Genomic DNA, 12,051 nt, shown 5'->3' with positions numbered 1-12,051 from the left:
ATTTCGCAAAATTTGAAGGGGTGTACCCCTTGGAAAAATCTCGGAAAAATTGAAAAATTTTTTTTTCTCAAAATATCGAAATATATTCTAAAAAGCGTAAAAAATTAGTAAAGAAAAGCAAGTTGAGCAAATAGAAAATTTTCGTTAGTTGCACTGGGAAAGCAGATTGAACGAATCGAGTGATAAGAGGAACGTTCGAAAACGACGATTGCTCGAGTACAGTGGGGCAAGGGTTCGAATACGATTTTGGTACTTCTTTCTTTTAGCGAGGCGAGGCGAGGGATGATTGCCACTCGAGACTTCTGGTGCTTGGGGTTTTGGAGACGTGCGTAAGCATACGGCCTTGAATTGACAGCTAATTGTCAGTGATGAGCATACATCAAAGGCCTAGACGATCGGCAGTCACGTGATCTTCCGTTTCATATGGGATGAATGAGCTTATTCCCATTAAGAACCAGCCGACGTACACATATACATATGTAACTAGTAAATATCTGTACAATCTACGGGAGAAGTTTCCGCGCTCTCTCCATTTCAATTGTTTTAATACACCTTTTAAAGACCACACGATTTTATTAATGAAAATAGAAATTTTAATAAAACCATTAGTCAATGATAAAATGTTAAGTAATCGATTCCACTGATTTTCGCGAGCTCGATCATCAACATAGGCATATCAATGCAATCTGTTCTTTTGAACGCTGTTTGGAAAATTTTATTTTAACATACAGAATTTTCGAAATATCGAACGTACGTAAATTTTTCTAACTGACTGTATGCTGCGTACCTTTCGCAGTATAGTACTCGACAGTCAATTGAACTAACTGCTTTCTTCTGTTGATCACATCGGTGCGAATCACACGATCGATCATCGACCACATCCTGAGGTGGGTTCGTGGTCCCCCACTTTCACTCGCGTTACAAATACGAATTCTTCTATTTTGCATATCCCTTTCTCGTTTAGATTTCACTGTCATCGTTTGCCAATAAAATATTTCGTATCCTTCAGAGCACGTTTATTCTACGCACCGATCTAACTCGTTAAATACCGGAGTTAGAAAAAAAATGCACAGGACGTTTCTGATAGAAGACGTCAGTGCCTAAGACCTCTGTATAAAAATTTCATTTAGTATTCAGAAAATATAAAAGATATTACTATATTAATAGTTAAAAATGATACACTTTTCGATAATATTAACAGCTTTATTTATCTTAATCCGCAAGAAATTTAAATCACATTGACATATTCGGTGGACTCGTTTACATTCTTTTAACTAAATACACATAATAGATCGAATATAAAAATATGTACATAAATTCTTTCCATTCAGATTTAGTTTCTGCTGAATTTCACAATTCAATCAATGACATTTCGTGTGCGTCTAACAAAGTACAGTATAATTTGTTGTACCGTGTACTTTTATTCCTATTTTCTATATTGTATTAAAAAAAGAACTTCATATAATCCAGAACGAACATTTTCTTTTGGATAAATGAATGTCTGTACCTGTAGCGCATCGATCCTTTCTTTCTCAATTTCCTTCGTGTTCGATATTAAATAGAAGACATCTCCGCCAACAAAAGCTTATTAAAATTTATGTCACGTGGAAAATAATTAGGACTGGAAGAAACGAATAGCGACACTTCTTTCCGTAGTTTCGAACACTTGGGAAAGAAAGGATTAAGAATACGAACACCAAAGAGCTATACATTGTAAAAATGTAAACGATTTACATCCATAAATTGACACCCCATACATAACAATAAAAAAATTAAATAACTCGCAAATGAACACATTAAAATGGTAACAAAAGTCGTGAACGCGCACAACTTTTCGTCATTTCGAAGTCTTTAATGCATGTCATTTAGAATTTCAGTTGTTCGTCGTACATAAAAATATATATAGATATGTTCGTTTAATTAAATTAATAATAAACAGCTTTATATATGTATACATATACATAACTAAAATGCGATGATGTGGCATATAAAACAAGGATATCCTTTCTATATACACGATCAACGTTGGCGCCGCATCCGCGCGCTATGTTCACCTAAGCTGATTAGAATACTATCATCCTTTTTAAGTACAAGGCATTCGTGTGCAAAAGATTTCGCTGCCTATAGTTTACATAGACAAAATAGTAAAGGGATAAAAGCCCCAAGAGCTACGAAGACTGGCAACATCACTGCGGAATCGTCGATCGAGTAAGGATCTGGTGTCCTGGGTCCGCTTGTGTGGCGGCTGCGAACGGTAGATTCCTCCTCGTCTTCCTGAATATTATGATACTCTTCCGGCTCCTGTGGAATCGGACCCAACTGTGGTATATCTAAAAATCATCAAGAGGATATCACATGATTCCGAACATCCTACAAAACAAGGATAGTACCTTCTATATTTCCCTTTATCACAGCAATGGCATTTATCTTTGGGTTGTCTCTGTAACCCTAGAATTAATTGTTAAACACCAGTTAAATCGAGTTGTAGAAAATATTAATAGAAAAGGCTTTGAAAGAAGGTATAATACTTTTATGAATTCGACTCTGATCTTTCCAGCTAGTATATCAGATTCCTCATCGTTGTATATTAATTTCCCATTCTGGACTTTGAATGGGATGTATTCATCGTGAGCTATGCCACGACCGACCCTCTCGAAGATGTCCAAATCAGTGACAACTGTATGATCTCCATTTAAGACCACGTCAAACACCTAGAACATGAAGCTACGATAATTAACGGAATTATATTTTGAGATACTTAAAAGAGATATTTATAGGAACAAATATATATGATTACCTTCATGTTTGGAGAGTTGAAATAAACCTCACAGAACTTCAATATCATTACATAATCACCGTCTCCGCTGATAGGAATATCGTATCCGAAGGTGCTATGATGATAGCGTTCGGTTTGATACAAGATCTGATCAATTGCGTTCACCCTGCCGATAATTAATTGTTTCCCGTAATCAGATGCTGTCCCAACTTTGCCCATCAAAGGGTCTTTGGAGTAACGAATCCCATAACTGTCAGTGTGTCCTTCTCCTCCAGAATTTATCGCATAAATAACTTCTAAACTCCGTAGACTGTGTACACAGAAGACGACCAGCAGCGTCGATATCGTCAGAAAACGTACTTCCCATTCCATAATTACGTTTAGTTTTTATTTATTATTTTACGAAACTCAACTTTCTTCGTACGACAATGTGCTCATAATTTCTCGCAACCGGTATGTGAGGTTACATTTAAAGTAAAGACACATTTAAGGCCAGCGGTGCATCGATATTTAATGCGTAAACAAATTTCGATGCCATTCGTAACGAGTCGAGTTCTGTGCCGAGTACCTTTAAAATACTGCACGCTGCTGTTTTGTCAACAGAAATCACCCGCGTAGATCACAGACACGAACACGAATTACGTGATTTTTAATCACACGTTGACACAATCACGTTTTCTACTATATAGTATAACACGTATACATATCTATGTATAATTGTATACATATGTAAACGGTCAGGCTAAAGGAGCGTAGAAAATCGCCGGTGTATACTTATGTAGCAAAATTATAGGAATGGCACATGATGCACCGATCGATCGGTCTTAATTAGCGTATTACGAAGATGTTTGCCGGTTTCTACGAAAACGCGTGTAAATCTAGAAATCTTTTATCAAAGCACGTGGAACTGAATGTATCAGATCCCTACAAAATTTAGCTTTGGCAGCACTATCGAATTCGACATTGCTCTCATTTCCTCTCTGGTAGTGTTATTCTACTGTCTAATCATACGCGTAAGAAATAAAGTGATATTACATTAAGAAGGACTCATAGACCAAGTAATACACGTAACTCTGTTTTACAGACGCATAAAAGGCATGCCTGTTAAATAGAATCTAAAGCGAGATCATAAACTAGTGATACTAATTGAACATTCAACATGACGTGGTTTACAAACGTAATACGAACGAGCATTAAAATTTGGACGCCACAAATAATGCCTGTGAGATTTCGGTACCATGCGGAGAAGGTGGCAAAAGGTCCGCTCGTAAGACGTTACGGGTACAAGGATCCCATAGACATGCGAGGACTTTTACCACGCGACGATAGGAGGGTAAAAAGCATGCCGATATACAGACCGAAGGATGTATGGGTGGAGAGGAGAGCTTTGTTCGGTCAAAACGATTACATCGATATTTTGGGAACCGATCAACTTGATCCGACGAAAATTTCATACAACGTACCGTCTTGGTTAAGAGGTGTCAAGGGTCAAGAATATCAAGTTTTGTTGAGGAAAGAGAAGATGTGGAAGAATGGTATATTTCCAATAGCTAGGCCATCCAAGTGGCGGGACATGAAGAAGAGAATTAAATATTTATATAAATTCCTAAATAGAAAGACGAAAACTTTCGCTAGCTCCCAATGATGTACTTGTTTGTAATGTAAGAAAATATAGTTACTTTTAATATTTCTTAAATATCCGGCTGAGTTCTTGTTTCCAGCATTACGCTTAAACCCCTTGGATACGACGATAATAACGGGACACGCAATACCAAAATAGAAAATAACAAATTTATTGACGAATAATCAGTTATTAGATTTAGTTGCGACCATGGAATAGAGCGAATACTTTTTCCTGCGCAAATACTTCGTATCGACGAATAATCTATTGTAAAAACACGTTTGATTGCTCGCTTATATACACACACGCACAGTCAAGCATGATGTCGTTACAGCCACAAGGTACATACATTTCTGGCAAAAAATATGAATATATATCTATATATAGCTTAGTAAGTACAATCAAGAGAAGATTTTAAAATGATTAATACAGATCGTATGATCCTTATCTATAATATGTACAAAGAAAATTGCGAGTATTGTCCATTTTCTTAAAAAAATAGCAATAAATCTTACAGTCGTAAAACTACGATAACTCGTTAAAGATGTTGCAAATTATGTTTAGCACACGTTTCGCGATGGCTGCATGCCCGAATGCATTGATGTATTTTTAATATTTACATTCATCGTTCCTTGTATCTCTACAAACAGAGGAGAATACTATTCTTCGTAGGTGCACAGAATTTTCAGTAACTTTTTTATTGCGATCGGTTTCATCAGTAAAATTATAATACTGTTTAACGTAATAGTAACTTCAGACTTTTTCACACGAGACGCGAGATTTACGTCAGGCAAGTCACCATCGCGAACGAAACAACACAAACGACTTTTACTATGTTTAATCTATGTACATAAACGTAATGGCAGTCACTTAAACTTTTAAAATATTAGAAACAGCGGTTATATCGCTGTGACTATATACTTGAATAAAAATAATGATAGATTTATAAATGATTTTGCAAGAATGACAGTAACGTAGTTTCGTAGTGTTTACTAGCGTCCAGACTTCTGAGACTGTGTCTTTCGTTAGGATAAACTTGTAGCTGATATGGTTTCCCAGACTTTACGAGGGCATTGATCAATTGGCTCGTATGGAAAAAGTGTACATTCTCGTCTATGAGTCCGTGAATAATCAACAATCTATTTTCCTCGTCCGGGAATTTGTCCACGTACGTCAAAACCGATCCAGACATGTATCCGTGAGGATTGTTTTGAGGCAAGTCCATATACCGTTCGGTATATCCAGTATCGTAAAAATTCCAAGAAGTGACTGGTGCACCAGCAATGGCTAACTATAAGATCACATACGCGTATATACGTATGCACGAAAGAAAGTCGACGAATTCGTTGAAGAACAAAATTACCTTGAATATTTCTGGATGTTGTATGAGGCCCATTAGACTTAGATATCCTCCGTAAGACCAACCGTGTATCGCCACACGATTTAAATCGATGTAACCAGTAGTCTCCGCTAACCATTTTAGTACTTCGACCTGATCGTCCAATTCGACGGATCCCATTCTATGTTGTAAATGACTCTCAAATATTAAGCCTCTGTGATGCGAGCCACGAGAATCGATTAGCACCACGCAATAACCTTGAGCAGCCAACATATGCATCCTTAAATGCCTCATTCCCTGTGATATGCATGTAGAACGTTTTATTCTCCCTTGCATCGGACTTGACATTGTTTCTTATCGTAAATGCGTACCTTGAACGTGTTTGATACTAATTGCACTTCGGGTCCGCCATATACGTTCAATATCGTAGGATATTTTACACCAGGTTGAAAATTATGAGGTTTAAAGATCATCGAGTAAATCGTATCTCCGGACGATATCTTATGCGTATAAATTTCCGGAGCGAATAATTCTGATTCAGGGACGGATGGTTCTAACAGATAACCGACGGGAGTCAGAGAAATACTTTCCACTGTCCAATCTGATTGCGATATTTTAAAGACCTGAGAAAAGAAAAGATCAATCGAAATACGCGACTAGCTCGCCTAGATTTGTCCGTAGAATAATTGTACCTGACAAGTGGGTAGAGTTTTGATAGAGCTGTAGACGGTCACCAGCATCGTGCACTCTTTATTAAAATATATACTATTGTGACTGTAGCCTGGTCTCGTGAGTAATCTTATTTCTAGCGGTCGTCGAAGCGACACAGCATATACGTGCTGTTCTAATGGACCTTCGCGCAAAGCACAAAAGTAAACGATCGAGTTCATTTCGTCCACCCATAATTTTTTCCCCAATACTTCCCAGTCTCCTTGGGTCAACGCTACTTTCGAAGTGACTCGAGGTTGCAAGAACATACTATCCATTTTATCTAAAGGTTCTTCAACTTCATTATTCAGACCTGCGATGAACAGATCGAGGAAAATGTAATATATGAATATGCAATTGATTACATCGTATTCGTTTGATGGATTACCCGCTATGTTGGACGTTATTAAATAAAGGTGCCTGAAATCGGATTCCTCGCTACCCCAGAGAAACTTCACTTCGGCCGAATCATCGGACGGTAAAAAGTAGAGGAGGTCGTTAACGTTGATCCAGATCGAGCTCTGTTCGGAATATATCACCTGAACGCTTGCCGACGATGGCGTGAAATGATTTTCCGAATTATAAACGTTAGGCGGTGGTTCGCAAAAATTATCCACAGACAATAAAACTAATTCGAGTCTTTGCTGTTTTCTGTCCAACAGTTGCACCCAAACACTGTAGTCATAAAAGGATATATTGTAGAAACGAACGTTTCGAAACAAACGAAGCAACGCAAAATAATTCACTTACTATTGAGCGTCGGGTGTCCATCCGACCCTTACCATGTACTCCATCCACGGAAACATGACGTGCAACGGATATTGGAGTTCCAAAATTTCAGTATCAACGATTTGTAATGTTTCGGTCAATCGGAATTGCACCATCTTGAGATTACTTCTAGCGTTCGGTGTACCAGCCCTGGGAAATCTGAACTCGTCGATTTCCTCGGAATTCAACGTCGAAGGGAAACAAAATATTTTTACGTCGCTCTCATCGATCTCTTCGTACACTATTCTATAAATACCGTCCTTGGATTTTGGTTGCCACCAATACCCGGTATACCTAGATAAATTGATCGCGTTCCGTAAACCATGCGGGTACCAATTCATATTTCACAAACCTGGTAAACTCTTCTTGCATCACGTAAGACGGAGTTCCAGCGGTAAGAGGATCGTTCGCTAGACTTTTACCGCCTTTCCTTGCGTGAGTCAATCTGACAGAGGAACCCGTGATGCTATGGGATAAATACAAATCGCCCGAACACGTGTGAGCGATTAATGCATTATTCCACGGACAAATTTGAGGAGATAATTTCGCACCAGACGTTGACATACGAATCTCAGATGGAAAAAGAGGTCCAGCCTGATGTAGAAACGTTTAACGTTATTTAAATCTTATAGGTAAATTGGAAAGTGGCTGAAAAAAGAATTACCATAAATCCTGTATCTATACATTGATAAAGGCTGCTCGCAGCTGGAAAAACCAACTTCCCACTATCTAAATGAATCTCATAACTAGTAATGCCCCACGTAGCTAATCTTTTCCTTTCCCACAATAACTGTTCTTCTCTCGATAATCGTTTGGTACTAGAAACCCTGCAAACAAAGGTATAGAGAGATAAAATAGCTCTTCTTTTTATCACTGTGGATTACTCATTAGATGTTACGTTTGAAAATTTGCTTCTATGATCGGTTGCCAATGAAGACGATATCCGTTAGCATGATCAGAATGCGAGATGTCCACGTAAAGCAATGTGGTCTCCCATCCGTTACTCGGGCTACTAAGAAAATATATTCTGGTCCTGGAACAATAGACATTTCTTGTTTGCAAAAAGAGAATGAAACGTAGAAGAAACGTAGAGTCTCTGAGTCAAATGGGTAAACTATGGGTCGAGCAATGTTCCTTACCGTCCATCTGGTAAAGATCGAAACGTTATAGATCCGGGCACAGAACCGACCGATACTCCGGATAATTCTCTCCGTAGATCGCTGACAACGCCTCTCAATTCTGACCAACTCCTATGGGTTATCGCGATCTCAGACGGACTCCGGTCGCCTCCTTCGTTGCAGGTCTCCATATTTTCCCGTTCCCACTCCCGTTTTTGGCAGATCATTTATCGAGAATGCAACACTTCGGTAGGATCATGTCAACGAGTTCTCGAGAAACGGTGTCGCAACCCCGTGAATTCGACGAATTCCTCGGTAACCGTGCATACAGCTCGGTCACAGGTTATGTCTACGAACGATCCTCACTTTCACCTTCTCGCCGAGCTTGGCCTCTCCCTTCTGCTCACGGCGAGCCACGACATTAATTTCGAAACGGAATCGTCACCGCGAAACCTCGAACAGTTCCGAGGGCCGAACGGCTGCCAAAAACTGTCGGCCGACGACGTACCGCGATTTGGCTATCTTGACAGTGACAATCCCGTCAAATCCCGCCTGTTGGCAGTCGGAAGTCGGATTGTCACAAAGATGTTAACACGTGAACCAAGGCGTATACGTATGTGAAGTATATTTACGCTGTGTCGCGTTACGAGAGCAGAAAAGATAACGAATCTTTCTCTTCCCTGTTTTCTTTTACTTCTCTACCTCTCTTTCGTTCACCTCGATTGAAAGTAATGGAACGCGAGCCCGAGTCTTTTTCAAAGTTTCCCCTCGTTACTCCCTCGCTTACACTCTTTGAAAACGAGTACACGTTTTCCCACACTTTTATTCGCAAATACAGTAGGCATATGCAGCCCGGATGAAACTACGCGCAGATGCGAATTTTCCAATGTCAGCGACTCTCAACGGGCGGTGCTCGAATGCGGTTTCCGTTAGGAATTGATAGGAACGGAAACGATAGTTTAGTAACGTTCGATGAGTAAATATATAACTGCACGTTAACATTTTTGTATAAATGGTATGACGGCATATTTCCTATTGCGCGTTCTCCCTGGACTTTCCTATCGCGAATATGAAAAACGTACTTTGTTTACGTCTTCAACTTAACTTTTAATGTACACGTGTACGCATGCATACAAGAGGAGGTATGTGTGCCACGCAACGTCGCGGCTAATATTTCTGTAGCTTAAACACGAAATTTTCGCAATTGCTCTCGACCCGAATTACGGTTCCAGCGATCTCGTATATTCCGACGTGAAATATTCAGCGTTCCCCTTTTTCCGAGGCCCTCGTTTCATTCGTTACACTTACGCATCTTTAAATAATTCCCCCGACCTCGTAAACCGCTTCGCTTTCAACTTCGATCGTGTTCCCAGATCGTGAAAATATTCACGGGACGGGCTGACAAGCGAACAACGGACAATCGTCGACGTAAGGCGGCCAGAACTGTCAGGATCTCTTCGCTCGTTGAAACTTGCCAACAGGTTACTAGCTGTGGTTCGCGTCGACGAATCGTCCGCCGTATTTATTGAAATCGCCTAATTCGATTGCAGAAACGTGAGGATGTCGTTCGGCCACTTAAGGGTACCGAGGTGTTTCGTAATGTATCCGTACTCGTTCAAGGATGTGGTTACAAAGTTCGATTTCTTGACCGTGAAAAAGATCAAGCAGAACTGGTCGGTAAGACTAACTCAATTGCCTTGTACGACGCGATGATAACGATCGCGGTAACTATTTAATTTTGAGCCATGACTATTCAAACGAATTTGCATGCCCGACATTATGTAAGCTCGTACGCATACATATGCATCGACGAATAATGCGAATAATTGAATGATTCGGCCGAGATTTGATAGGTCGAAGCTTAAATCACGGCCACGCAACGTTACGCGTAGTTTGCATATGTATTTCGGTGATGAACTTCGATCCAGTTTCTCGTATCGTCGGCTGGATGTGCGTTACACTGAAATAAGTTTGAACGTCCGATTCGTTCGTCGCAAACAGCGTGTGCTGCGTTTCCTTCCCAGCACAGGTTGCCCTGTTTCGTTCAGCGTACGAGTCGACCCGTTAAAAGCTCCCGTAAATATGAAATGCATCGATTTAAATATTGAAGCCAAGCTACGCCGAGAACGGCGTACGAGTAGCGATCAATTAGACGCAATAAGCACCGGAAGGAAATCATTTAATTTTCATTCTATTATCTACTCGGGCTTCGCAACATTTTCATTGCCGGCGGATGTTTTCTAATATGTAGTAAAAGTTCCGCGACGTTGTGTGCCAGAGCGGCGGAGGAATAACCATGAAAAAACAGAGTGGCCGACCAGCCGAGCAACCTAAAGGCATCAAAGATTTAGGCTCCATATCTCTTTACCCCGTCACTCGTCTCTCTCCTTCGAACTTCTGCTTCTACTACTCGTATACAGAGTGTCTCTTGCACTACCCTTCCTCCTTGCCGCCTCTCCGCGTCTCGCCATCGACTCCGCCGAACAAGTGAACTATTTATTAGCAGTCTGAAGGAAGATACTGCGAATGTGCATTTCGGCCAAGCAGAAAGGGCGCGTCTAGATCTTTTGAATGTTTTAAAAATACCGAGGCACACCTGGCGAGCATCACCGGCGGAACGAGCTCCTCCGAGCCCTCGCGTCGATACGCCTACGGGTTTTAAAAAACATTTAGTGCATCGCGCGGTTTATGCATATTTACAGGACTGGAATCTTGAAATGCGGAAAAGGCAACCATTCGATTTCATTTCCCTTATCCTGTTCATCCCTGTTTCTCCGAGCTTCGTCTACGGCCGACCGTATACCGAATGTTTCGGGGGGTGGAAAAGTGATAAAGAAGTCCTCGAAAAGCTCTTTAGACCGAAGCGACGTTCGCGGAATATTAGATGCCGGTTCGCGATGAGACGTCCGGGTATCCGCGATCTATGGCTCGGATCTGGCGTTAAACGATCGATAAATCATGCGCGAAACGAAGAGACGCGGGCGTCGGTGGGAGGATGGTTAACCATCCTTGCGAATTGCTCCACTTTTCTCATAAGCCATATCGTTCGGCAGATGCAGGCTACTTACGGCCACTGATCCGTTCGAGTCCTAGCTAAAACGACGATAAACCGGGATAAAAATAGCGAGAACGATGTCGCTGCTAGTAACTAAACCCGCGCTAGATGCGATCAGATCAATCTTTCGAAATCGTTGAGAATCTCGTCGTAGCGCATTTTTACTTACCTCCTCTGGTCGTAATTCAAGCGGCTGCGTTGACGCGACTCTCTTGCTACCTCGTAGCGCGCGTGATAATATGAAAGAAAATGTGGATGGGAAATAATTTTCTTCTCATTCAGGAGAAGGGGGCTCATTTTTTTCTCACACTTCTCGTCGCGATACACGCACACGCTCGTACGCACGTGTTGCATCGATCATACCAATATCGATTTCGACCTGTGTCTCAATTACAAGATATGAAATACATATAGGATATAAAGTTTCCCCCGTATAATGTATCCATTTTCTGCCTATCGTTCGAGATACTCTCGGGGTTGGGACTAGGGGATGGAATACGGGATACGTATAGATATACAAACGGGTAGGAAGGGCGGTACGTTCGAAGCGTGGCACGGTGGATGCGTGTAAATGTCCTCCTCATCCCCGGCGCGCATCTTCTCCGGAAAAATATGCCCAGCTGTCTCCCCGTATCGCTTCTCTCCGTGTTGTTGCGATATTACGCG

The 12,051-nt window shown here is 40.9% G+C and overlaps 4 protein-coding genes across 7 annotated transcripts in view; 2 read left to right on the top strand and 2 right to left on the bottom strand.

Annotated features, from left to right (window-relative positions):
• Positions 1 to 1,182: 1,182 nt before the first annotated feature.
• LOC108626851 (malectin-A) lies at positions 1,183 to 3,622 on the bottom strand. Its single transcript, XM_018027776.2, has 4 exons — positions 2,798 to 3,622; positions 2,529 to 2,711; positions 2,391 to 2,448; positions 1,183 to 2,330 (listed from the first exon to the last, which is right to left on the bottom strand). Exons 1-4 carry the CDS (start codon positions 3,146 to 3,148, stop codon positions 2,122 to 2,124), a joined length of 801 nt encoding a protein of 266 aa, XP_017883265.1. The 5' UTR covers positions 3,149 to 3,622; the 3' UTR covers positions 1,183 to 2,121.
• Positions 3,623 to 3,691: 69 nt separating this feature from the next.
• mRpL51 (mitochondrial ribosomal protein L51) lies at positions 3,692 to 4,896 on the top strand. 2 transcript variants are annotated; one of them, XM_018027779.2, is made up of 3 exons: positions 3,692 to 3,789; positions 3,861 to 4,437; positions 4,498 to 4,896. In XM_018027779.2, exon 2 carries the CDS (start codon positions 3,936 to 3,938, stop codon positions 4,419 to 4,421), a length of 486 nt encoding a protein of 161 aa, XP_017883268.1. In that variant the 5' UTR covers positions 3,692 to 3,789; positions 3,861 to 3,935; the 3' UTR covers positions 4,422 to 4,437; positions 4,498 to 4,896. The 2 variants fall into 2 exon arrangements, with proteins under 2 accessions (XP_017883268.1, XP_017883267.1); XM_018027778.2 differs by lacking the exon at positions 4,498 to 4,896 and having other exon boundaries at positions 3,861 to 4,474.
• Positions 4,827 to 9,719, bottom strand: LOC108626850 (dipeptidyl peptidase 9). 2 transcript variants are annotated; one of them, XM_026815125.1, is made up of 11 exons: positions 8,963 to 9,719; positions 8,352 to 8,882; positions 8,111 to 8,245; positions 7,877 to 8,039; positions 7,565 to 7,806; positions 7,195 to 7,506; positions 6,833 to 7,119; positions 6,429 to 6,757; positions 6,108 to 6,359; positions 5,761 to 6,033; positions 5,341 to 5,688 (listed from the first exon to the last, which is right to left on the bottom strand). In XM_026815125.1, exons 2-11 carry the CDS (start codon positions 8,555 to 8,557, stop codon positions 5,341 to 5,343), a joined length of 2,547 nt encoding a protein of 848 aa, XP_026670926.1. In that variant the 5' UTR covers positions 8,558 to 8,882; positions 8,963 to 9,719. The 2 variants fall into 2 exon arrangements, with proteins under 2 accessions (XP_017883264.1, XP_026670926.1); XM_018027775.2 differs by lacking the exon at positions 8,963 to 9,719 and having other exon boundaries at positions 4,827 to 5,688; positions 8,352 to 8,557.
• LOC108626817 (uncharacterized) overlaps positions 9,710 to 12,051 on the top strand; it is a 33,352-nt gene continuing 31,010 nt past the window's right edge. The window contains exons 1-2 of one of the 2 annotated variants that reach the window (XM_026815130.1): positions 9,710 to 9,811; positions 9,881 to 10,007. In XM_026815130.1, coding sequence (XP_026670931.1) covers positions 9,891 to 10,007 — 117 coding nt within the window. In that variant the 5' untranslated portion in view covers positions 9,710 to 9,811; positions 9,881 to 9,890. Of the gene's footprint in view, positions 10,008 to 12,051 lie in introns of both variants that reach the window. The other variant, XM_026815129.1, reaches the window with a different exon arrangement.

Source organism: Ceratina calcarata, unplaced genomic scaffold (assembly GCF_001652005.2).
Source record: "Ceratina calcarata isolate Rehan_Ccalc_2016 unplaced genomic scaffold, ASM165200v1 scaffold43, whole genome shotgun sequence".
Classification (NCBI taxonomy): Eukaryota; Metazoa; Arthropoda; class Insecta; order Hymenoptera; family Apidae; genus Ceratina; species Ceratina calcarata.
This window is presented reverse-complemented; position numbering and strand designations above follow the sequence as displayed.

What these genes read in the sequence shown, in the direction of transcription:
- LOC108626850 (XM_026815125.1), bottom strand. Translation starts at nt 8,557, where the DNA reads ATGATCTGCCAAAAACGGGAGTGGGAACGGGAAAATATGGAGACCTGC. An exon ending in ATGCAAGAAGAGTTTACCAG is followed by an intron (nt 7,507 to 7,564) that starts GTTTGTGAAATA and finishes CAATTTATCTAG; the next exon opens with GTATACCGGGTATTGGTGGC. An exon ending in AAACTCTACCCACTTGTCAG is followed by an intron (nt 6,360 to 6,428) that starts GTACAATTATTC and finishes TTCTTTTCTCAG; the next exon opens with GTCTTTAAAATATCGCAATC.
- mRpL51 (XM_018027779.2), top strand. Translation starts at nt 3,936, where the DNA reads ATGACGTGGTTTACAAACGTAATACGAACGAGCATTAAAATTTGGACG.
- LOC108626851 (XM_018027776.2), bottom strand. Translation starts at nt 3,148, where the DNA reads ATGGAATGGGAAGTACGTTTTCTGACGATATCGACGCTGCTGGTCGTC. An exon ending in TCAGAGTCGAATTCATAAAA is followed by an intron (nt 2,449 to 2,528) that starts GTATTATACCTT and finishes AATTAATTCTAG; the next exon opens with GGTTACAGAGACAACCCAAA. An exon ending in GATAAAGGGAAATATAGAAG is followed by an intron (nt 2,331 to 2,390) that starts GTACTATCCTTG and finishes GATGATTTTTAG; the next exon opens with ATATACCACAGTTGGGTCCG.